Raw genomic sequence first — 26,037 nt, 5'->3', positions numbered from 1 at the left:
TCTCTGCTATTCAGTTCCAGGTCCTCTGAATTTACTATTTCCTGGTATCTACACCCATGTCCTTAGAATTTAACACCCGCTCCCTGTATCGAATCCTATGTTCTCAGAGTTTACGGTCCCCTGCTATCCAGTTCCATGTCCACGGAATTTACTGTTCACAGGTATCTGCATCTGCACAGGTGATGCATTTTGGGAGGACTAACAAGGCAGGGGAATATACAATGGATGGTAGGACCCTAGGAAGTACAGAGAGTCAGAGGGACCTTGGTTTATTTGTCTATATATCACTGAAGGCAGCAGCACAGGTAGATAAGGTGGTTGGGAAGGCATATGGGATACATGCCTTTATTAGCCGAGGCATAGAATATAAGAGCAGGGAGGTTATGATGGAGCTGTATAAAAACACTAGTTTGGCCACAGCTGGAGTACTGTGTACAGTTCTGGTTGCCACATTATAGGAAGGATGTGATTGCACTGGAGAGGGTGCAGAGGAGATTCACCAGGATGTGACCTGGGCTGGAGCATTTCAGCTATGAAGACAGACTGGATAGGCTAAGGTTGTTTTCCTTAGAGCAGAGAAGGCTGGGGAGGGGGGAGCTGATTGAGGTGTACAAAATTATGAGGGGCATAGATAGGGTAGATAGGGAGAAACTTTTTTCCCTTAGAGGAGGTGTCAATAACCAGGGGGCACAGATTTAAGATAAGGAGCGGGAGGTTTAGAGGGGATTTGAGGAAAAAAATTTTCACCCAGAGGGTGGTTGGAATCTGGAACACACTGCCTGAAGAGGTGGTAGAGGCAGGAACCCTCACAACTTTTAAAAGTATTTAGATGAGCACTTGAAACGCCATAGCATACAAGGTTACGGGCCAAGTGCTGGAAAATGGGATTAGAATAGATAGGTGCTTGATGGCCGGCACGGACACGATGGGCCGAATGGCCTGTTTCTGTGCTGTAATAACTTTATGACTCTAAATCTTCAGAATTTACTGTTGCTGATGTCCAATTCATGTTCTAAGAATTTACTGTCCCCTAGTTTCTAATCCTTTGTTCTCAGAACTAACTGCTCCTTTTTTTTATCCTTTGTATACAGCAGTTACCAGAGTAGGTACTGTTTCTTGGTTTGTCATCTAACGTCCTCAGAATGTTCTGTGCCCTGGTACCTAATCCCATGTATACCTCGGTGACCACATCGGCCACTGGTTCCTGGTTTCTAAGACAATTTCCTCAGCTTTCAGCGGTCATTTCACATTGCATCCAGCATCCAGGGTAGCTGCAGAAGGTGTGGTGAGATTTCATGTATTCCTTCCCATCTAGTCCTCTCAGCAAACAGTATCAATGCTGATATGGTCTATAGCATTTTAACACGATTCCTCGGTAGGGGCGAGAAAGGGATGTGTTTTTTTTATTATACCTGGCCTCTTCGCCAGTAAAATGAAAAAAAAGCATATTTTCATGTAACTTCTGGTAATGCAGCACCTCTGAAAATTGAACTTCTAGTAATGCCGCCCCTCTGAAAAGTGTTCGAGCTAATGTAATCTCACATTTCGCTCTTGCAGAATCGAAATCGAGATGTGATCTGATGTTAATCTCTCTCGTCCTGCATCTTCAGCAGAGAGACTTGATCTGATCCGATGCAATGTATGAAAATTGGGTTGCATTGTGGCTGGCAGTGATGGGTGCAATCCCTCCGACCCTCGGCCAGCAGGTGAAAGGAGCTTGGATCTGATGGAGTTTCTCTCATCCTATTCACTCAATAGTGAGCGGAGCTGAAAGCTGGGTTGCCAGTGCTTGCTGCTAACCTATCCCGCTAAACTCAGCAGGTACCTGAGCTGGGATCGCGCCTCCCGGACCCTCGGTGAGAGGAGACAGGAGCCGGGCTGCTGATAATCCCCTCACTAAACTGCTGGGAGGAGACGGGATTACTGTTCATGTCGAGCTCTCCCGTCCGATCTCCCAGCTCTGAGCCTAGACGATCCGAACCGAGTCCGGTTCGATGTTGATGTATCTTCCGTCCTGTCGCTGGCTCAATGCTGATGTTGGGATTTTGTTCCGTGAGCTGTGCTGAGCCCGGCTCGATGCTGCTGTTGAGCTGAGCCCGGCTCGATGCTGCTGTTGGGCTGAGCTAAACTGTGCTGAGCCCGGCTCGATGCTGCTGTTGAGCTGAGCTGTGCTGAGCCCGGCTCGATGCTGCTGTTGAGCTGAGCTGTGCTGAGCCCGGCTCGATGCTGCTGTTGAGCTGAGCTGTGCTGAGCCCGGCTCGATGCTGCTGTTGAGCTGAGCTGTGCTGAGCCCTGCTCGAAGCTGCTGTTGGCCCCTCACAAACCCCAACCTCTTTTGCTTCCTGCGTCCCAGCCGCCAATATCATGCCGGACCAATGAGAGGCGGCCCCCGCCGCCCACGTGACGAAGCGGAGTCCCGCCGCTCCAATCGCAGCCGAGGGATGTCTGAGAAAAAGCCGGCGCGCGCCAGGCGGCTCATCAATAACAAGTTTGCAGCGTGAGAGAGACAGAGCGTGAGCGCCCAGCCCAGCGTCAGAGACAGACAGAGACAGCAGCAGCAGGCTGCAGGAGCCGAGCCCAGCGCCCAGACAGCGCGAGAGAGAGCGCAGCCCGGCCAGCGCGAGACAGGGGCTACCGCAGCTGCTGCAGTCGCGAAGCCGCGGCGGACACATGTGGCGGTGTTGCTGCGCCCAGGATGCGTGATGTGCCCTGTGTAAGATGGTGGGGTCGGAGAGTCTGGGATTGAGCCGAGGTCTGCGATCTGCCGCCTGTCGTCATGGTGGAGTCCCACCCGCCAGGCTGGCCACTTCCTCATCCACACCGAGCGGGCTTTCTGCTGGCGATGCTGACTCTCTCCACGCTAGCTGTTAAACTCTCAGCTTACCCTACCTCCCTGAGTGACTGTCAGACACCCACCGGCTGGAATTGCTCGGGTAAGGCAACAGTCCCAACTGCGAGAGAGGGGCGGTTTGGGATGGGTGTCCCTTTAACTTCCAGTCGCCAGCTGAATATTGACACTGGTGCTGAAAGTTACTCTCTGACTGGATTCTGTTGGCTCCAGGTGAAGTATTGCAAAGATGTTGCAGACTTGCGTCTAAAAAATTTGCCCAATGTTCTGAAACTGTTCTGACAATAGGTCACAGAGACCTGAAACGCTAATTCTGTTTGTGTCTCCACAGATGCTGCTAGACCTGCTGGGCATTTCCAGCACTTTCTGTTTTTATTTAACATTTTACTCTCGGACTGAATTCGATGTAATCTGGGGATGGGGGAGGAAATGTTCCCCAGCAGTCTCCACCTTTACATTGGCCTTGATCTATTTTGATCTCCAGCGTTTTTAAAAAAATGTGATCTCGGGGTACAAGAACCTTCACTTGCCTCGAAAGCGTTCAGGCACAAGTCGGCGGTGCTGCTCATCCCGCAGACCTTCAGCGCCCCGCAGAAGCCGGGTTCTGGAGCGGACGGAGATCCGGATAGGGGAAAAAAAGCTGCATGGTGTAATGCAAAAGGAATTGTTTACCCTCTTTCTCCCAGATGAGTTTTTTTATGTTGCAATCCTACAGAAAACTGGAGCCAAATAAAAGAAAGCGAGGGGCTGCCAGCGATTTTTGTCTGCGGGTTTCGACTTGTGATTAACCTCATTTCTAGTGGAAAGATTTAGGTCATCAATCTTCGTTAGAAACAGACAAGCTTTCAGTAAATAATCTAGCTTCTGTATCTTTGTTGCAACTTGGGCATGTCATCTCTAGGTTCCTGCCCGTATACACATGTATGTGTGCATAGATTGTGTCTTTTATTGATATCTATCTATCTATATATCTATATATATATATATATATATATATATATATATATATATATATTCGACACCTATAAGGGGGCACGATAAAGAATGAAGGGTAGGGGCAGAGCGGATGTGGAGTGGTGAAATTTAATTTAAAGAGACCGCGCCGTGTTTCAGGTTAAACTGCAATCTCCGGCTGAATGAGGTTTGCAAACGCTGCTATAGAATTTCTTTTTGCAACACTTGCCATCAGAACAAGGCTGCAGATCTGCACAGTTAGACCTCCGCGATCACGGAAGGACCCGTCTGCAACACACACATACCTGCCAACCTAGGGACAAAATAGATATCGAGCCCTTTCCAGCGACTTGTGATATTGACCTGTTTGTATTTGCCACAGAAAAGGTTACCATTTATTTTTCACTAGCCACTAAGTTCTGCCAGTACTTCCCTATTCTCTCTTTTTTTTGATATATCAAGGTTTTGACGACAGAGAGCACGACTTGTTTCTTTGCGACATCAATGCATGTCAGTTTGGTGGGGAGTGTTTGCGGATCGGAGAGACGATAACCTGCGACTGCCAGCTCAAGGTAAGAAATAGGCATTGCTGGCACTGCTTTATTTTGGCTGCTGTTAATTGGGCTCCGTTTAGTCTGGCTGAACTGGGACAGACTGCTGTCTTGTGCTTGGGATGCGTGCAGAGTGGACCTTGCAGAAAGTCTGGCAGATCCTGATGATAATTGTTTCCTTTTTTTTAGTGCAGCACTGACTATGTGCCAGTGTGCGGCTCCAATGGCTATACCTACCAGAACGAATGTTACCTGCGACAGGCTGCATGCAAGCAGCAAAGTGAAATAAAGGTGCTGGGTGAAGGATCCTGTTCTAACGGTATGCACACCCAAATATGCATTGTAACAGCGTGAATGTGAGCGTACACTCGCTTTTAACCTTGTGTTTTATCAATTTATAAAACAAATCTGATATTATCCAGTGTGATCTTATTTGCAAGGGTTTGTTACATAGGCAGCCTCAAACAACAGGCACTGCTTGTTATCGCGTTTCAAAGCTATTATTGAAGCATATTGAACGGAAATGGGAACTGCAAGTACCCTGTCCTGGGCATTTAATCACCATTCCACCCATAATAAAAATACATTCCTGCTACTTAGAGTGCCATAGTCAGTATTTGGTCATTTGTTCATCAGCTTTAATTCTCACAGGAGACAATAAAAACTGTATCTTTAAATTGAAGCTATAGACTATAAACAGTGTTAAAATGAAAAAATCCAGTCAGAAAATGATACTGTTGTGCCTTTTAATGAGATCTTGTCTCTCTACAGATATGGGATCAGGTTCTGGAGATGGAGGTAAGTGCCTATTGCAAATGTATTTTTAATCTAATCATAGTATTGTGGTCATAGAGGCTGCCATGTCATCTATAGATGATGTATCTTATGATATAGGCATCAAGTTTTTTTTTCTTCCGGTACAATTTTCTCCTTTTAATTTCTTGCAGAAGCTGTCTGCTTTAAGGCAGCCTGCTTTAGCTGTAAGGGCTAGACAGTCTGCGCCACTCTGCAACTGCAGGCCTTGGCACTGCATAATAGGTGGGCAGGAGTGGACTTGCAGTGGGGATAGCTGAGTGGCAGAGTTTTGTTTCCCTTCCCATCGATTGCCAGACCAGTTGTCGAGCACCCCGAACCAAAGCAGAGAAAGCACACACAAGTTATGGTGATGGGCAAACTCCAGTGACATTGCACAACTCTGTAACTTTAATCTTCAGCCATTGAGTTGAGAAAAAGCCATTCTACCAATTGTGCTATTGCCTAGTGAAGTATTTTATTAAATACATAGATGAAATTCGGGCAAGTGCACTTGCTGAAAATGGCAAACTGTGAAATTTCAGCTTTAACCACAGAATTGTTTGGCTGAAATATATCCTCTATTTACAATTATTTTGCAATATGCCTATAAGCCTGTGACTTATTGTAATCTTAGAATGGCCTTCTCATGTGCTGTATCAATCAGCCCATCTTGCCTGTGTTGGCTCTTTGTTAGAGCTCCCTAATTAATCTCACTCTTCCTGAAAGATTGACTATAATAGCCAACATACAGAAAACTGGAAATTATTAGCTTGAAGAGCACTAACCAACGTTGGGCACATGCAGAGCTTCTTTGAATTTAACAGCAATGAAATGTAAAGCATTTATTTATATAGTAGCGCATATATATATATATATATATATATATTTTGTATCCCTTATGTTAGGCTATACTCTCCAGTAGACATTTCCAAGCCTTTGGTGTTTTGCAGGTCTGAGTACTAATAGAAATCTATTTGTTTTTCATACACCAAATATGAACTTTGAGCATTTGATTGTGGGTAGGACAAATGAGAAATAAAACTCAAAGTTCAATTGCAGAGGTACTTACCAGGAAACATCTACAAACAAATTCTGTTTTTCACATACATATTAAAGGTCAGTGAAGATTGACTCAACCCTTTTCTATGAGCATTTCATTTATAATCAAAAGATTTATTATTTTGGTTTCTGCAGAAATATGTGGGCCATGTTTTCCTTTTTCAGAAAATTGATTCTGGAACTTGCAACCTCAAGGAGTCCTTAAGGCAAATAGCATAGTTGTATTTAAGGGGAAGCTAGATAAGCACACTGAGGACAAAGGAACAGTAGGTTATGCTGATAGATGAAGTACAGTGGGAGAAGGCTGGTGTGGAGCATAATGACTAACATAGACCAGTTGGGCAGGGCAGTCTCTTTCTGTACTGTAAATTATATGTATTAAAAAAACATATTTAAGGTTGTGTGCACCAGATTCCTGCAAATCAGTGGACATCACAATGAGAGCATCTTCTACATTGATGTGAAGTGGCATAAGAGCAATTAGTTCCCCAAGGATGAGGGAATTAAGCAAAAGGAACATGCCCAGGCATTGCGCCTTTTTAAAAAAAAGCGTGGAGGAGACAATAGTTCCCTGGTGCATTCTCCATGGCTTGCCAACGAATTGGCACCCTTTTTTCATGAAGTATAAGTTGCAGCTCCTTTTGAAATTTGGCATTCTTGTGTCTGTCCTGATGAGTACAAGATGAAAAGCTTTGACAACATGTCTTTTTTTTTTCAGCAGTACTTAAGTTCTGTACTACCAAACAACTATTTGAATTGTTATGTAGAGAGCTGGGATGTTTCATTTACTGCATGTGCTCAAAATAGAGGTTTTGATAGGAAAAATGGAGAAAAATTGTTTCCAGAGGCAGACGGTAATCAAAGGACTCAGATTTAAGATAATTGGCAAAAAAGGCCAAGGGGAAATTAGATTTTTTTAAAAATTCAGTGAGTTATGGGGCTGAATTTTACTAGCCCCTCGACATAGGGGGTTTGGTGGAGGGGGCCCATAAAATACTTGTGGGAGCGGCCTTTGGAATGGAGTTCTGAGGCGAGACACTGGTGGGGAGGGGGGAGGACTGAAATTATCAGGGCGGGAGGGGAGAGCAGGGAAAACCTTTTTTATTGGCTGTGGGGATGATGGGAAGGGGTTGAAGGGCAAATGTTAAGAGGTTGGTGGGGGTAAGTGCAGGTTGCTAATAAAGTTCCTTTTGATGATGATGCCCCGTAAACAAACATTAGGCTGGTGGGTGGGAGGGGGGGGGGAGGGGAAATGGCCTCCAGTATTTATTTAATTGTTTATACATAATGTTTCACAATGTATCTTTAAATATTAAAATTTCTCCTAAGGGCTTGCAGCCCTTTGAAAGTGGTGCTTGAAGCCGTTGCCGGGGATACAGCGGCTACCCCCTCTATGTCATAGGGGGCGGCTGCTCTGTCCCCTCCATTTAAATAAGTCCCTGTGCGAAATATTGCAGGGGCTCAGCAGTGGTGCTTCTGTGTCGGAAAGCCACTGAGTTAAAGCGCACCACCACAATGTGCGGCACAGTAATAAAATTCAGCCCATGATCTGGAATGCAATGTCTGAATGCCTTTTGGCAGTCCACATACACCACATCAACTGCGTTACCTCATCAACCCTCTCTATTACCTCATCCAAAAACGCAGTCAAGTTAGTTAAACAAGATTTGCCTTTAACAAACCTGTGTTGTCTTTTCTTAACTAATCCACCCTTATCCAAGTGATAATTTTGACCTGGATTATTGTTTCTAAAAGCATTTCCATCACTGAGGTTAAACTGACTGGCCTGTAGTTGCTTGGTTTATCCCTACACCATTTTTTGAACAACGGTGTAATATCTGCAATTCTCCAGTCCTCTGGAACCACCCCTGTATCTAGGGTGGATTGGAAGATTATGGCCTGTTTATCCACAATTTCCACCCTGACTTCCTTCGGCATCCTTAAATGCATCTGATTCGGTCTGGTATCAACTTTAAAAGTACAGCCAGCCTTTCTAATGCCTCCTCTTTATCAATTTTAATCCCATCCAGGATCTCAACTATCTCCTCTTTCATTATGACTTCGGCAGCATCTTCTTCAGTAGTAAACAGATGCAAATTACTCATTTAGTACCTCAGCCATGCCCACTGCCTCCAAGCTTTTGTCCCTAATGAGCTGCACCCCTCACCTTACTACATTTTTACTATTTATATGCCTATAGCAGACTTTTGGGGTTGGATTTTGTGTGCCCCCCTGAGGTGGGGTCAAAGTGGGGGGGGGGGCACAGAATATTGCAGGGTTGTGGTGGGGTGTAGGACCCATTGCCTACCACTGCTAAGTGATCTTTCCAGGGGCGGGATAGGTCAAAAACGGCCTTCCCGCCCAGAGGCCGACTGAGGCCCTTAAGTGGCCCATTAAGGGTTTCTTCCCACTCCTGCTGGGATCTTACCAGCGGCGGGGAAGGCGCCTTGCAATACATGCTCTCCCTGCGGGGGTCCATCCTTCATTGACAATTTGTGGCCCACGGAGGTCCTCCACCGGGAACAGCTTTAGTCCCTGGACTACACAACCACCTTTCCTTGCCGGGGCCTTCTGGACTTGTCCTGGCAACCCTGCATCTCCTACCTCTGGTCTGGGGTTCCTGTGCTGGGTCTGAGGCCTCTGCAGTACCAGCAGGGGCTACCACTCCCAGTAGCACTGCTGATACTGTTGAGCTGCTGGCCCTCTGATTTTGGAGGTGGGATCCCTGTCTTTAAAGGGACGGGGATCCCGGCTCCTGAAACTTAGATTTAAAAAGACTGGAGGATCGCTGCAGGAAGTAGGGGGGGTGGGTGCTTGAAAAGGCAGAGAAGGGGTTCTCTCTGCCTTTTCGACCCGGTGCCAGGAGCCCTGCCTCCACAAAATCCAGCCCTTGGTTTCCCTTTTATATTAGATGCCAGTCTCTTCTCATTCTCTCTTTATTGCCTTTTCATTTCCCCTCTGAACTTTCTGTATTCAGCCAAGTTCTAACTTGTATTATCAACCTGACATCTGTGATATGCCTCCTTTTTTATTTTCTTCTCTCTCATTTGTCATCCAGGGAGCTTTGGCTTTCATTGGCCTACCTTTTCCCTTCATGGGAATGCACCTTGACTCTGCCTGAACCATCTCCTCTACTCCCATTTTGTTTTGGTCCCTCCTTTTTCATTTCAATTTTATTTAAAATGATTTCAAAAAATTAAATCTTCAAGAGTAGCACTAAAATTATAGAATGATACAGCACAGAAGGAGGTCGTTCAGCCCATCATGCCTATGTTGGATTTTTGAAAGTGCTGCCCAATTCCCACTCCCATTATTTTTCTCTATAGCTCTGCAAATTTTTTCTTTTCAAGTTTATATATACAATTCCCTTTTGAAAGTTACTGTTGAATCTGCTGACACTATCCTTTTTAGGCAGTGCATTCCAGATCATCATAAGTTGCTGCATTTAAAAAAAAAAAACTCCTGATCTCCCCCTGCTTCTTTTGCTAATTATCTTTAATCTGTGTCCTCTAGTTGCCAACCCTCCTGCCAGTGGAAATAGCTTCTCCTTATTTGCCCCTCATAATTGTGAATGCCTCTTAATATCCTCTGTTATAAGGGGAACAATCCTAGAGTCTCCAGTCTTTCCACATAAATGAAGTAATTCTTCCCTGTTACGATTCTGTTAATCTCTTCTGCAGCCTCTCCAAGGCCTTGACACCCTTCTTGGTGTGATGCCCAGAATTCAGTGCAATACTCTCACCTGAGACCTGGCCAGTGATTTATAAAGGTTTGGCATAACTTTTTGCTTTTGTACTCTATAAAGCTACAGATTGTGAAACCCCCAGGTGTCTCCTGCGCACCCTTAAAAATAGTACCATTTAGTTTATATAACCTGTCCTTGTTCAGCCTCCCAAAAAGCATCTCTTCACACTTCTCTGTAATAAATTTCACATGCTATATGTCTGACTATTTTACCAAGTTTTGTATTATTTGAAATTGGGCCCCCTGTATACAAGCCCAGGTCCTTAATATACATCAAAGAGAAGTGGCCTAATAACGATCCTTTGGGGAAATATCACTGTATATGTCCCTCCAGTCTAAGGCAATTGTTCACTGCCCTCTCTGCTTCTTGTCTCTTAGCCAATTTCATATCCACAGTGCCACTGCCCCTTTAATTCCATGGGCTTCAATTTTGGTAAGTCAATTATGTGGTACTTTATCAAATACCTTTTGAAAGTATGACTTGCCTTTAACAAAACCATGTTGGCTGTCATTAATTAACCCATGTTTTCCCAAGTGAAGATTAATTTTATAACCGATTTGTTTTCCCACCACTGGCATTCAGCCTTCTCAAACAGGAGTGTCATATTTGCAATCCTCCAGCTCTCTGGCACCGCTCCTATATCCAAGGAGAATTGTGGCCAGATCCACCCTTGCTTTCCTCAGTAACCTAGGATGCATCCCATCTGAAACAGATGATTTTTCTACTTTGAGTGCTGCCAACCTCTTTATCTATTTTTATCCTATCCAATTTCTCTGTCCCTTCCTTCTATACTGTGATGTTGCCAGCATCATATTTTGTGAAAACAGATGCAAAGTGCCTATGCAGTACCAGAGCCAGGTGCTTTCTCCCCAAGAAGATTTCCATTTTGGTCCTTAATTGGTCTCAATCTTCCTTTGACTATCCTTTTTACTCTTTTTTATATGTTGAGAAAAGAATTTTGTGTTCCCTTTTATGTTATTTACTTATGTTATCTATTATCATACATTCTCTGCCTCTCTTTTGCTTTCTTCAATTTTTTCTGCTTTCTGTTATCTTGATTCTTGACTATTATAAACCTGACATCATAAATGTTTCATTTTAGTCTCCATTTCTTGAGTCATCCAGGGAGCTTTAGCTTCAGATGCCCATCATACCCCCTCATGGGTATGCGTTTAGTCTATATCATAACTATCTTCTCCTTGAAAGCCTCCCATTGCTCATTTACTGTTTGACCTACCAATCATTCACTGAAATTAGCCCTTTTTCCATTGAGTATCTTCACCCTTTGTTCCTTGGCCCTTTCCATAACTATTTCCCATAAACCTACTGATATTGTGGTCACCTGTAAACCAAGATGAGTAATCTGTCAATGTTTTAAACTGCTATTGTAACACTGTTTACGTATGTCTTTTTTAAATTAATGAAGAGGAAAATATGGCCCTTGAATTCTCACAGATAACGGTGGTCTGTGATTATGAATTGATGTGTGAAAAATAGTCATTATCAGGCCACGAAAAAGCAGCAAAGATGTAACACAAGGAGCAAATCAGTACAACTGATATCAAGTGATTATACTCCTGATTAGTTATTCCTGTAATTGTATTCATTACAACATAAGTGGTCAGGAAGCTCATCAGTCTGGGTTCTGAGAAGCATGAACTGCATCATTATGGCCACTTTATCTGGCTTGCTGCTCGGGAAAATAATGGAGACTAATTTTTATTTAGGTTGCATAATTATGTTGCAGATACTGAATGAGCTAATCTAGTATTGTATCACTTGTGATTCTGCTTGTAGAATTTATTGGTTTTATTTCAAGTCCAATCAATCTGATTTCTTCTTTAAAAAAATTACTTCCAAATATATATTGGCATCTTTTTTTAAAAGTAGAGGGTGGTGGTAAAGCAGAGGGAAGGAAGTTCCAAGGCTTGAGTATTAAGGTTCCATATTGCCTGAATCAGCCCGAGGTAACAGTTGTGAAGGTGGATGGTGTCACGTACATGGTGGCAAGCACCACAAAAGATTGCTTTGGTTTTGCCAACAATAGACTGGAAGTAATTTTGACATGCCCAGGTGTTGGACAGTATACAAACAACCTTTGGATCGATAAAGAAGACTGAAGTTGAGCTGGTTGTTATGCATGTGTGTGTAAACTGACATCATGCTTCCTGATGATTTTTATGATTATGTAGCATGTAGATGATGAAAAGATGACCAAGGATGAATCCCTGAAGTACACTGTAGATGACCATATGAGCAACTGAAAGCCACCATAGGCAATGTACCGCCTGCTTTTTCTTGTATGACAAACTAAAAAGGCCAATGCCAAAGAAGTGGGCTGCGGTGGACAGATGGAGGAGGGTGGAATTGCCAATAGTGTTCAAGATCACAAAGGTAGAAGAGAATGCAGAGAGGCAAAGCCAGGGTTTCATCACAACAGAATGTTTGTGATTTTGACCAGTGCAGTCTTGGTTTTGTTGGCAGGGTAGAAGTCAGGTTGGAGAGTGTCAAGTAAGGAATGTTGGAAGAGCAGAATGATCTGCTGCAAATGAACAACATATTCCAGAATTTGAAAGGAAGTGGAGTGAATCCTAAATTTTAAGGGTGAGCTTCTTGAAAGGACTGCAAATTGCAGTCTCAAAGATATGCACTATGCCAGATGAAATATAAACATACAGTGGCTGTTAAGAAAAAGCATTGAATATGTTCAGTACAATAGATGCACATAGCAAATCAATAGTATGTACATAACACATGAAAGTGACAGCCAGACACTTTTTTTATTAAAAAAAAAATAGTGTTGCTGGTGTCTACTATTACCATGTCCAGAATTTACAGTGAACATCTAATCAGACAGTTTCTGACTGGATCAATGCAACCCCCTACAATTTATTTAGGAATTGAGATGCATTTAAGTAAAGAACTTTTTTTAAAAAAATGCTGCTTTAAGTAGCTCCTTGTATAACAATTTCTATTAATATGAATAGCAAGCCAATTATGGATTTCTTTTAAAAGCAATCCATTTCTTGGAGCTGAAAAGTTAATCTTGTGTCTACTGTTAATCATCTATTTACTTTAGATCTGTAAATGCTAACTGTCAATCACAGATCACTGTCGTGGGTGTGTAAGGTGGAGAGGAAAAACTATCATGTACACCTGTATACAGAAAAAGTAGAACAGTAGTGTGATTAAGTTGTATCTATAACTGATTACTGGAGTTATTGGATGCAAAGATATGCTGATATCTCACAGATACTTTCATATGTTTAATTGATTTTTTTTTTTGCTGTACTGAATGTTAAGGCAAGTGTCAACTTCATGTGTGTGAAATGACCTGAATGGCAAAATTCTGGACTGGTATTTGGCTGGTTGTACATGTTGCCTTACTGTTGAGAGATCTGAATCTGAGGATTGTCCTGCTCAGTGCTTGTGGATGTTTCTCGTGAACACATTTATGATGCTTGTTAATTAACCATACTCTAGCCTTGACATTTAATATAGTGTGATGAGGAAAATCTAGGAAGAATCAAACACTGACATTTGAACTTCAGGGTTCCCTGGGGAAAAGTAGATTGCCAATAGAGTACGGGAAGCACATGAGACTAACAGTAAATAAATAAATTTCATATCATTAGCCAGCAGGAAGAAATTATGCAATTAAAGGGCACTGTCTTGGGATGTTTCTACACTTTAAAGATGCTATACAAATGCAATTTTTGAGAAAACGTTTGGAATTTATTTTCAGGAGGAAGAGCAACTGGAAGATTCACGAATCAAATGTGTTACAATTATGTCTTGGGAAAGTGGGTGGGATGAAACTGCGTATTAATATACTTATGAAATCTATTGTCTGTGACTCTAATGAAGGCATTAGTGCATTCACTGGCAAAGACCCACGAAACATTCGCAGTCAAATTAGTATCTCTATTGCAACAGTACTTTAAATGCAGGATTTCCAGTTATTCTTTCACTGAAGACTTTAACAGAATCAAAATTTCTCACTCTGGAAAAAGCTACATAAAGCTGTCCCCATGTAAAAACAGGCCTAGATATAGACAAATTTTTGTGAAGAGTCTGGCCTTGTGACTTTGTTTATAGTCATAGAACAGCAAGTCTACTTGGAAACATTTTTTTCTCCTATTTACATCTGATGGACTCCATTTTATTCAAGGAATCAATTAATTTCCTTAAAATCTGCCTGTTTTATTGAAATTGTCTGTCAAAGAAAACAGCTTCCTAATTACAATCTTGTTCCTTGACAAAGTCCTTGTTTAGAATTCAAGTTTCGTAGCAACATTATTGATGTATTCTTTTAATTCACCTAACCGCTTTTATAAAGCTTTTTTATTCAAATCTAGTGAATCTTCATTTTTAGCACAAAGAATAGCTCTTGAATAATAAATTGTATCAAATATTTGTCCCCTCCATTTTGCCATACTTCACCAATTCCATTATCTCATCCATCCTTCCCATGCCATCCCCATCCCTCATGGAAACTATCTCTCCATCCAGAATAATTTTGTTGTTGGGCTCCTCTTACTATCCATTGTGCTTTTTTTCCTCCATCAACCACACCCCCACCCTGCCACCACCACCAATCATTGGGAGCCACACATGTGTCATGCATTCCAGTCCTCAGTGTGCCCCGTGTGCCCCGTGTGTCTCTGCATGCAGCCAGCACCATCCACCAAATCAAAAACTGGCAAATCTATAATACTCAATCTCTCTCAGCATGGTTTTATCCCAGTGATGTATTTCTAATGTAATGTTTGTAAACAAGGAAAAAGGATTATCAAAGACTTTCATAATGACAATGGCCAATTAAAGGCAAACAAATACATGTTTTAGATTTGTTATGAACACAGTGGAATGAATATTCCTCAAAATATCTCAACTAATTTAGCTGATGACTGACAAAAATCCCAGACTTTCACAACTTGATTAACTTACTATTCAGTTATTTTGCTTGCAATTACTTAAGAGCTAACTACCAAGTAATTATGGATTAATTTCCCCAATCTCTAAATAATATAACTAGAATTGGTGCATTCAACACCACAGTTCTAATTTCCTCCATTGTCACGTAGTTTCCAGAAGCTGAACGGCAGTGAAGAAAACAAAATTGCTGCTTTAAAGGCATCTCACCTGTTGGATTTCAAACAGACTGGAAAATCTAACGTTTGCAAGGAAACAGTTATCCAAGACGTGTAGGAAATGGCTTCATTACAGATGTTGTTACAACCATGTGGTGCGTCGTGGGTGGTTCCCACTATTCAACTCCCCACCTGACCTCAGCAGGTGAATTTGTATTAGAGTTTAGCCCCTTGGTGTCTTTAAAGGAAGATGATTTTTGAAGATAATTCGTAACCACCACCCCCCCCCCCCCCCCACACTCCCCCCGACCCACAAAAGTCAGGTTCCTGATGGATGCAGGCCTGAGATGATGGATCTTTCTCTTGATTAAAGGTTCTGTTGATGGTGGGTTACTTCTAACTTTCACTGCTGTATAATGTAGATGTAGGATTCTGCATCAGGGCTGGCAGGTTTTGTGGCTTAGCTGTTAGGATATTGCATCTGCCTCTCCCTCTCCCTCTGCTGTGTTTTTAAGGTAAAGTTGTTATCGTCCTCTTCCTGTTCGACATTCTGGTCTCTTCCCCATGGTGATTGCACAATGGCCCAGGATGTGGCTACTTCTCACCTCCTCTTGTTTCAGAAAAAGACATTCAATTCTGGCATGTTTTAGGATAGGTGTAGGATGATTCAGTTGACACTACTTAACTTTGAAGATTTGTCCTTTGTCAGACAGTTTGAATACACAAAAGGCCAATCTCCTTCTCTTTGACAGCCATTTTAGACCATTCTTCACTTTTTTTAAAAAAAGTTTTTTTTTTTCAAAAGGACAAAGACTTTTTACTGTAGAAATCGGGCATCCTTGTGTGCAGCTGGAGCATAAAATGGCAGGTGATATTGGATTGGGTCCCCGACGTCATGACGCCAGTAAGCCATTTTACAGTTGGAGGGCAGGCAAGGTGGGAACTCTGTTCGCCAACCGATTGAAGCCAATTTGGGTAATTAATGAGCCAATAGACTTCCATTTTACTGTATGCGCATGAGCTACATGGGTGGGGGGGGGGGGGGTGGAATAATCACAGACGCGGCAGCTTTAAATGAGCACCAATGGATCTCCAAATGAAGGCATTTGAGGTCCAGGATTTTTGTGTTTTGTGTCCGTCAGATAAAATTTAAAGTTCTGGGCTGATATTGCTGGTTCACCAGGGCTCACCTGAGTTAGTGATACTCCTGTCAGGGCCATTGCTAAGATTTCTATGGGGAGAAGGAGAAAAATGCCTTTCATCACAGCAAGCAGTACAAAGCTCTCCATTACATTTTTGGGACACTGGTTTCATGGGTATTGTCCATTCTGGAGGTATGTCCTCCAGTGCACAAGAGAACCGTAGAAGGAGGGACAGGCAGGCAAGTGGCCGAGGACATTAGTGACCTGCTGGCCACCTGCAGGTGCATCCTTGTGCAGGGGGAGGGGCAGAAGGTCACAGTGTGGACTGGGCGCAAAGACCTGTGAGGAGATGAGCCTCCCCAGTAGGCAGGGTCTACCGGCAGTGATCGAGCATCCTACTGATCTCTGAGCGCCAGTGTCTTAGATTGTGCTTGTCTTGAGACTGTGACATCTCTGAGATGGCGGCAGAGGTCAGCTCCAACTGCGTGGGTGGCCATCCGATGCCAGTGGCTCTCAAGGTTGCAGTTGCACTTCTAAGCATCAGGCTCATTCCAGGTTACCACAGGAGACATGTGTGGCATCTGACAATCACCTGCACATCACTGCATAACGGTTGTAGCTGCTATATTCAGAAGGGCCAACCAGTACATCAAGTTGAAAACTGATGCATTCAGTCAGGCTGAGAGAGCCAGAAGCTTCAGCGCCATTGCTGGGTTCCCCGTGATCCAAGGAGTCATTGAGTGTACGCATGTGGCCATGAGAGCTTCTGCAGGCCAGCCAGGCACATTTCATTACAGGGTTTGAGAGAAATATAAGATGCAGAAAGAAAAACCATGCATTCCTCTCATTCATTCACCCATCTTAAACCTCTTTAGAAATGGTCTTTTCTGGGTGCTAGGGCTGCTTTAATTTCCCCCTTTTTTTCTCAGGAGAGTTAGTAGTGTTAATAGTGGGGTCTGTTCTGAACTCTGAGTGGTGCAAACACTTTTGACTTCAGGGTGGTTCCCTTTTCCTCTGATTGTGGGGGAGGATTCTTTGCTAATCTCCCATTTGTTCTCTGGAACATTCCTACCTGCAGGTATTTGTGCAAACTTGACTGCATTCTCCTGTGAAACTTCGACTAGATGAGGCATCACCCTCACGGTTTCTATGCCCCCTAGATGTCTCTCTTTGTCTCTTCAGGTTCCTGTAAATGCTGTTAGCAACTCTGGTGGGGTGCTTCTTGAGTCAGCATTTACATAGGAGGAGGTGGGGTCTAACTTTTCACTTTATTTTTGGTTGGTTGACCGGACAATAGGGGGTTTTCATCTGGGATTCCTCCGGGACTTTCTTTCACCTGCCCTCTTGGTCACTTTTCCCCTTCTCTTTCTAAACTTTTGCCAGCGGGTGTCGCCCTGTCCCCTTTCGTTCTTGACAGGGGTCCCTTACAGTTTACCAGCCCTCTGCGGGAGGGTCCTCCGAACACCGGTACAGGACTTAGGGATGCAGTTTTCACTGCAGGTTGGGGTTTCCCCTCAACTTGGCACATGTGGCAACACCTGTAGTACTCCACCACATCTTTGTGGAGTTTTGGCCAGTCAAATTGCTGTCTTATGTGGGCTTTGGTCTTTCATATACCGGCATGTACAGCCACTGTAGTCTCATGGGCCCTTCTTAATATTTCTCCCCGGTACCTCTGCGGTACCACTAACTAGTGAACTGCTGTCCACTCCTTGCCCTCAGGTTTGTGAGGAGAACTCCATTTCCTCAACAGGACCTCATTCTTTTAATGGTAGCAATCAGGGACTCCGGCTGCTTCACTTTCAGACTGGGCAACCTGTGCTAACTGTCGCAATACTGGGTCAGCTCGCTGAACCTCAGCTAGGTGAAATTCATTTAATTCATTCCCTGGGTCTCCTAATTTTCCAAAGAAAGTCTCTGACAGGTAGACCTCATGGTCATTTGCCTGCAGTGCCAATGCAGTCCCCTCTGGAGGAGCTGGTTTGATCATGGCCTGATCCACTACGCATTTAGGGACTCTGCAGGGGACCGTCTCCTGCCACTGCCCTGTCTCTCTGACCTCCTGCAGACTTTCTTTCACCACTGGGGGGCTGCCACCTTCACCCCTGCCAGATCATTACCTCGGAGCAGGTCAACCCCGTCCACAGGCAAACTAGGGACAATCCATACGGTTACCGGTCCCGAACCTAGGTAGCACTCCAGGTGCACCTTGCCTACAGGTACGGGCATACACTGCCCTCCAATACCATTCACCACCATTTTGGTGTTCACTGCACTCTCTGGTGAAAGGTCAGGCCTTTTCCCAGGAAAAGGGATCTAATCGCCCCTGTGTCCCTGAGAATCACTATGGGCTTGCTTGCCCCACTTGAGGGGCATGGGGTTATTTTCCCTTCAAACACAAAACCCTGATATCCTTTAGGAATCCTATTAAATGTTCCTGCACTGGCCATAGTAAGCTTCCTGGGTTGCTTTCTTACTGCAATTAAAGCCACAGCTTGTTCTCTGTTTTCCATCAGCTTCCTTTCTTCACTGAGAGGGTGTGCCCTGATTAACCCAACCAGTTTTTCCTTTAGTTTCCGGCAGTCAGCTTTTAAATGCCCTGCCTTATTACAATGGAAGCACACAGGTCTCCGGGTCTCACTCTTGCTCACAGCACCTTCCTTTTTGGCTAGAGGAGGGCCCCCTGTGTTTCCTGCTTTCCTTTCTCTCCCAGGACTGCCTGGGCTCCTATCACCTTCCCACCCTTTGTCCTTTTTGGGTTTGTGGGGGTGACCAGGAGAGGTTCTCCCCTGGGAAACCGAATTATAAACTAAAGCAAACTCATCGGCTAGAAGGGCCACTTGCCAGGCTTCCTGAACCCGCTGCGCCTCTATGTGGGTCTTTATCGAGAATGGGAGGGCGTTTTAAAATTCCTTTAACAGAATTACTTTTCTGAGATTCTCACAGCTGAGCTGTATTTTAAGGGTGCTCCTCCACTGGTCAAAAGCCAGCTGCTTGCTTACTTTCAAACTCCAGATAAGTTTGATTAGCTTGCTTTTTGAGGGTTCTAATCTTTTGGCGATAGGCTTCGAGTACTAATTTATATGCCCCAAGGATAGCATTTTTGGTCAGTTCATAATTTGAACTCTCATCTGGCAGTAAGGAATAAACCTCATGGGTTTTTTCAATTAGCTTGCTTTGTATTAAAAGAGACCAGGTCTCAGCTGGCCATTTTATCTGCTTTGCCAGTTTCTCAAAAGACATGAAAAACGTTTCCACATATTCCACATTGAATTTTGGAATTAATTGAGAGTTTTATCAATCTCGTACCCAGCCCTGAATTCTGCTGCTCCATTTTGACCGTGCTTTAACTAAGGTTACTCTGTCGGCCCCTAGTTAACTCAAGCCGCTTCAGCTCTCTCTCTCTCTCTCTCCGGACTCTTTCTGGAATATTCTTTCTTTTTCTCTCTCCTGCCTTTCATTTTCTTTAGAAGGCTCTTTTTCTCCCTTTCCTGCCTCTCTCTTTTTCCTGTCTCTCCCTTTTCTCTTTCTCTTTCCCTGTCTTCTAATTCAGGTGTCCTTTGTTCCGATTGTATCTTTGCTAGCAGTACCCTGTCTGGGTCTGTTTTGAACACTGCTCCTTCGTCTTCAGATTCAAGGGAAAAGTGGTTGGCCACTAGCCTTAGGAGTTCAGACTTCCTTGCCTTGCCATGTATAGTGATCCCACACTGCTCAGCCATCTTTCTCAACTCCTCCATAGACAGTGCTCTTAGCTTATCCCAAGTTACTTCACCCTGGCTTGGAGTGCTAGTCACTTCAGTTGCAGACATTTTAGTATTCAATCACACACAACCACAAGAAAACCTGTCTTAATCTTGCTCTTTTTTTGAATGGGAACAATTTGGCTTCCCACTTCCAATTTCACTCGTTTGTCTGTGGGTAAAATTCTGGACACTAGCATCCAAATTTCTGTTATGACCAGCTGAGAAAAGTATCTAGGGGTCTTTTATTGTCTTCCCCTGATCTTATTGTAACAGGGTTTGATTTTTAAACAGTGTTTTGAGCTCTCCCATGGTGAATCCTTGTTCACCACTTTCCAATTATAAGGGAAAGAAATGAGCACACCAGATTTTCTTAGGTTAATAGAAGAAAAGTGAAATTTATTAAAACTTACTTAAACTCTAATTCGGTTAACGCCTATGGATATGCAATGTGCCTGCACTAGCATGCACACGCAATGCACACGTGCAAATAGGGACAGAAAAGAGCAGAAGAAAAATAAAGTAGAAAGGTTTGAGGCAGTCTCTAAAGGGGGTTTCTTGTTACTGTTTGTGTTTCCAGCTCGCTGTAGAGTCGTGATTGTAGACAGCTTTTCACTGGGGCCCAGTATTGTTAAAGCTTGTTCACATAGGAGACTTTTCTCTTTGAGTTCACGTGTCTTCAATGGGTCTTCTGTTCCATGAGAAAGAGATGGGAGCAGACAGGAGAGAGGTGTTCTCAGTCCAGGAGCAAACAGCTTTGAGTTCAAAGTTCTGTGGCCAGTTCAAATTCAACAAATCAACAGCCAGCCAGTCATGTGACTTAACTGGTCTGATCACTTCTGTGTATTGGGGAAGGAAGGACTGGGTCCCTTGTTCCAACACTGCCTACTAGCATGCAAATGTCTTTCCAATCAGGGGCCTGGCAATTCCTTGTGATAGGCCCTCTTTTCTTCCCAGCCACAATTTTAAGTTTTAATGTTCATGTGGCGAAAGAATGTGTGCCTCAGTCTTGGCAGGTGGGGGGCTTGCCTAACCGTGTCCAACTCTGGATGACATCAGAGTTGTTCTTGAATTTGCCATGGACCCAAACATTTTTAAAACTGGGCACTTGATACTGATACCCTGGTTGATTCTTCCTCTTTAGGTCAGAGACATTCAGGAGAAGTCTAGGGTGCCTATTACCAGATCTGGACTTTCCTAGTCTGTAGTACACAAGGCAAATATTTTGATGGTCATTGCACACTTGGAAATTATCAGAGTTTGAAGAGCTATGAATCAGTAGAAATTTAAGGTTCATGACGCTTATGGACGATAAACTGACCAACAGAAAAATAGCACTCACAATGATCTCACTTTGAAGAATGACTGACTATAGGAGTCAGGAAATGGACAAGAGGGTAAATGGATGGCGTCAAGTTTCATCAAACATTAAACAAATAATGTTTACAAAAACAGAATAATCCATAATCCAAGGGCAGACAGACAAACTGATTTCATAATTGTGGTACGATCCAAGCTGATTGGCTGCAAGGTAAACAGTGAGTTTCCATTTAGAATATTAAAGAGTAATTAAACAAAAGCTTACTACATCACTTGCCTATCAACTACAAGTCAGTCTGCAACAGAAATAAGGGAGCACACACCTCAAGGAGGACAATTTATTAGTACAGTTTATCCAGGAATTATATTTACAGTAGCAGTACAGTTAATGGGTTTATTGTTCCAATCATTATCTCTTTTGTGTTAGCTCTTGTCAAACCCCAATGGGTGTTTTTTTAAAATTTTCTTAAGTGTGAATTAGAGTAATTTTCATGCACATGATTGTGTGATGTTTTAAAAGCTTATTATCTATAACAAAGCATTAATAAAAAGCGATATATTAAAGATTGTGTGAGATTGTAGCTCAATTGAATTTATTAATAGTTTCAACCCTATTGTATATAATAAATTGAAAGTGGCAACAAAGTAGCTTATGACCAGACTTGCATATAGCAAATAACCAACTGTACTGGCACTGAGCAAGAGATTTGTCTATTCAGATATTTCAGGGAACTGGATTGGATCAAATTTATGCAAATGCAGATTTAGTAGAGTCAGTTAATAGTATTTTCCATTGTTTTGTTCATTTTTCAAAGGTATTTGCAAGAGTTCTATTTGATCACTGCCATGTCTCATAGTCAGGATATAAGTGGAAAGCAGTAATTATTTAAATTATTATTTTAATTGATAATGCCAGTTTTCATAAAACTGTAATTATCTCTCTACATTAAACTATTCTTGGTAGAATTTCAGGATGAATTGGCATTAAGAACAGTGTGATTTGAACAGAGACTTTTCACAGTTCTTCAACAATGGACCCATAAAACATTGTTTAGCTTGGAAGGATTAAGTAACAATGGGCTTGCAAAAAAAGAAAGGGATGCAATGTCTAGTATCATTATGGGGTCTTTTTTTATAGTGGTCTCCTTTAAATTGGCTGATTGGAGCCCAGTGGTTATATGTTGGCTTCAGGTGTTCATAGAGTCATAGTTTACAACACAGAATGAGGCTACTTGGCCCATTGTGTCTGTGCCAGCCGGGGGGAAAAAAGGCATGCCCAGCCTAATCCCACTTTCCAGCATTTGGGCTGTAGCTCTGCAGGTTACGGCACTTCAGGTGCACATCCAGGCACCTTTTTTTAATGAGTTGAGGTTTTCAGCCTCTACCACCCTTTCAGACAGTGAGTTCCAGACCTCCACCATCCTCTGAGTGAAAAATATTTTCCTCATCTCCCCTTTAATCCTTCTACCGAGCACTTAAAATCTATGCCCCTTAGTCACTGACCTCTCTGCTAAATCAGCCCTTACCTCCACTCTATTCAAGCACCTCACAATTTTGTACATCTCAATCAAATCTCCCCTCAACCTCCTCTGTACCAAGGAGAACAACCCCAGCCTATCCAATCTTTCCTCCGTAGCTGCAATTTTCTAGTGTTGGCAACATCCTCGTAAATCTTCTCTGTACCTTCTCTAGTGTAATTACGTCCTTTCTGTAGTGAGGTGACCAGAACTGCACACAGTGCTCAAGTTGTGGCCTAACTAACGATTCATACAGTTCCAGCATAACCTCCCTACTCTTAATAAAGGGTAATAAAGGAAAGGATTCCATATGCCTTCTTAACTACCTTTATCAACTTGTCCTACCTTCAGGGATCTGTGGACGTTTACTCCAAGGTCCCTCGCTTCCTCTACACCTCTCAGTATCCTCCCATTTATTGTGTTTCTAGTATTAAATGTGGATTTAGTAGATTGACAGCATACTTTACACCCAGTTTTATTTGATTAAATTTCCAAGAAGATTTGGTCTTGACTGTGTGATGGTCTATTGAAACTGTCAGATGCCAGTCAACTGTTGGTCTTGCAGCCAAACTCATTCATTGAAGAGCTGGTGTGTTCTCAAGTCATTTGGTTACTGCACTGAGCCAGTAGTCTTCTGTAGAAATATAAAGTATATCCCTTCATGAGCCAAAAGGATGTTACATCTTGCAATATATAATTATAACTGAGCCATTTAGAGTTTTTAATAGATTAAATATGAAGCATTATATGTAGTGGGTAAATAAGTTTACTGAGCACAAATCACAAAGACTGAGCCAGAAATAAAAACAGGAAATGCTCAGCAGGTCTGCCAGCATCTGTGGAGAGAAACAGCTAATGCTGAAAGATCAGTGACCTTTCATCAGAACTAGGAATGCTTAGAAATGTAACAGTTTTTTCACAGAATTAGTGCAGAAGGAGGCCATTCGGCCCATTGTGTCCACACTGGGTCTCCGAAAGAGCAATTCCCTCAGTTCCATTCCGTTGCATTCTCCCCATAACCCTGCACATTCTTCCTTTTTCATATAACTCTAATTCCCTTTTGAATGTTTCAATTGAACCTGCCTCCAGCATCTTCTCGGGCAGCGCATTCCAGATCTTAACCACTCGCTGTGTGAAAAAGTTTATTCTCATGTCACTTTTTGTTCTCTTACCAAATACTTTAAATCTGTGCCCTCTCATTCTCGATCCTTTCACGATCCTTTTAAGCAAGTCAGGGAGAGGGAGGGAAGGAAGGAACAAATGGGAAGGCCTATGATAGGGTTGAAAGCAGGAGAGATTAATTAACAAAAGGGATGACAGCACAAGTCAAAAAGAGCTGGTGACTGGGACAAGCAAAAAAACATAAGATGTCTCTAGAGGAGGTGTAAATGAGAAAAGCAAAATCACCACCAACAACTGCCACTCAAAAGGGCCTAGTTATGATGTGAAATTGTTGAACTCAAAGATTCTGGAAGGCTACAAAATGCCTCGTCAAAAGATGAGGTGCAGTTCCTTGAACTTGCACTGAGCTTCATTGGAACAGTGTAGGAGGCCAAGGATAGAAAGGTCAGAGTGGAGAATTAAAATGACAGGTGACTGGAAGCCCAGGTTCATGCTTACGGACTGAGTGGAGGTGTTTTGGTGTGTTGCAAACCAAACGCCCAATCTGCTTGTTCTTCCCTAGTGTAGAGAAAATTGCATCGCGAGCAGTGAATACAGTATATAAAATTGAGATGTATAAGTAAATTGCTGTTTCACCTGGCAAGTGGTTGGGGCCTTGGACTGTCAAAGAGGAGTTAAAAAGGCATGTGTTTCATCTCCTGCACTTGTGTGGGAAGGTGCCGTGGAAAGGGGAGGGGGTGTTGGGACTGATTGTGAAATGGACCAGGGTGTTAAGAAGAGACCAGTCCCATTGGAAGGCTGAAAGTGAGGGAGTAGGGGGGAAAGGTATATTTTGTGGCATCATGCTGGAGATGGCAGAGGACAATCTGTTGAATGCAGAGGCTGGTGGAGTGGAAGGTGAGGACAAGGTAAACCCTATTGCTTTTTCTTCTGCCCACCCCCACTGTGGCTGACAGGACCCTCAACTGTCTGTTGTACTTCCACCTTCTGCTCACACCCCTTCTCCTACACCCCACCCCACCATACCAAACTACGAACTACTTGTCTTCAGCTTCCACCCTATCACATTCAATGATCATCTTCTGTCATTAATACCACCAGCATGATACCACCACCAATCGCATCCACCCGTTCCCTTTTAGCCTTCTGAAGTGACCATTCCCTCCACGACACCCTGGTCCGCTCCTCAATCACCTCTTGACCATCCCATGCAAGTGCAGGAGGTGCAACATCTGCCCTTTTCCCTCTTCCCTTCTCAGCATCCAAGACTCCAAATACTCCTTCCAGGTGAAACAGCGATTTACTTGCACTTTCAATTTAGTATACAGTATTTGTTGCTCACAATGTGGTTTCCAATACAATGGTGGGACCAAACTTAGATTAGGTGACGACTTTGAAGAACACCTCCGTTCAGTCTGCTAGAGTGATCCCGAGTTTCCAGTTGCTGGCATTTCAATTCTTTGCCACTTTCATTCCCACTTTCTTTTCTTGGACTCCTACACTGTTGCAATGAAGCTCAAGGAACAGCACCTCATCATTCAACGAGGCATTATGCAGCCTTCCAGACTTGACAATGATTCAATTTCAGATCACAACCTCTGCCCCTTTTTTTGGAAGGGTGGGGGGGAGGGGCTCCAGTTGTTCCTGCTTTTTTTTTTCATTTCCAGCTCCTCTAGACATTTATTTTCTCTCCTTGTCCAATTACAATCCCTTTTTGCTTTTTACACAATCATCCCTTTCGTCATTTAATGGTCAGGATTTTGCCGTCCCCACAATGAGCGGACTGGTGGGGGGGGCGGGGGGGGTGGTGGTGGGAGGGCTGTGTTCCGGACAATTTTACGCAGGCTGGAGGTGAGAAGCGGCCTGCCCACCCCAGGCCAGTCAAGGCCCTTAAGTGGCCAATTATCTTGAGGGGCTTCTCCTACCACTGCAGGTATTTACCAGCGACGGCGGAGGGGGGGGGCATTGCAAAGGCCCCACCTGACAGCCTTCTTGCAAGCTGCGGGGGGCACCCTGTGCCCCAAAGAGGGCCATCCCCGAAGCCCCAATCACCCCCACCACACAACACCTCCTCCTCATCCCCCAACTGACACCCTCTTTCCCCCCCCCCCCCACCACCTTGCCTCTCTGGGGCCCAGCCGATTGTCCCCG

General features: G+C 43.6%; 1 protein-coding gene across 1 annotated transcript in view; it reads left to right on the top strand.

The window, feature by feature from the left end:
• Window positions 1-2,468: 2,468 nt before the first annotated feature.
• Window positions 2,469-26,037, top strand: part of tmeff2a (transmembrane protein with EGF-like and two follistatin-like domains 2a) — an 88,742-nt gene continuing 65,173 nt past the window's right edge. The window contains exons 1-4 of the mRNA XM_068035662.1: window positions 2,469-2,933; window positions 4,265-4,374; window positions 4,543-4,672; window positions 5,125-5,151. Coding sequence (XP_067891763.1) covers window positions 2,777-2,933; window positions 4,265-4,374; window positions 4,543-4,672; window positions 5,125-5,151 — 424 coding nt within the window. The 5' untranslated portion in view covers window positions 2,469-2,776. The remainder of the gene's footprint in view (window positions 2,934-4,264; window positions 4,375-4,542; window positions 4,673-5,124; window positions 5,152-26,037) is intronic.

This window comes from Heterodontus francisci, chromosome 7 (genome assembly GCF_036365525.1).
Source record: "Heterodontus francisci isolate sHetFra1 chromosome 7, sHetFra1.hap1, whole genome shotgun sequence".
NCBI classification, from domain to species: domain Eukaryota; kingdom Metazoa; phylum Chordata; class Chondrichthyes; order Heterodontiformes; family Heterodontidae; genus Heterodontus; species Heterodontus francisci.
The sequence above is the reverse complement of the archived record's forward strand: the minus strand, read 5'-3'. Positions and strand labels throughout refer to the sequence as shown.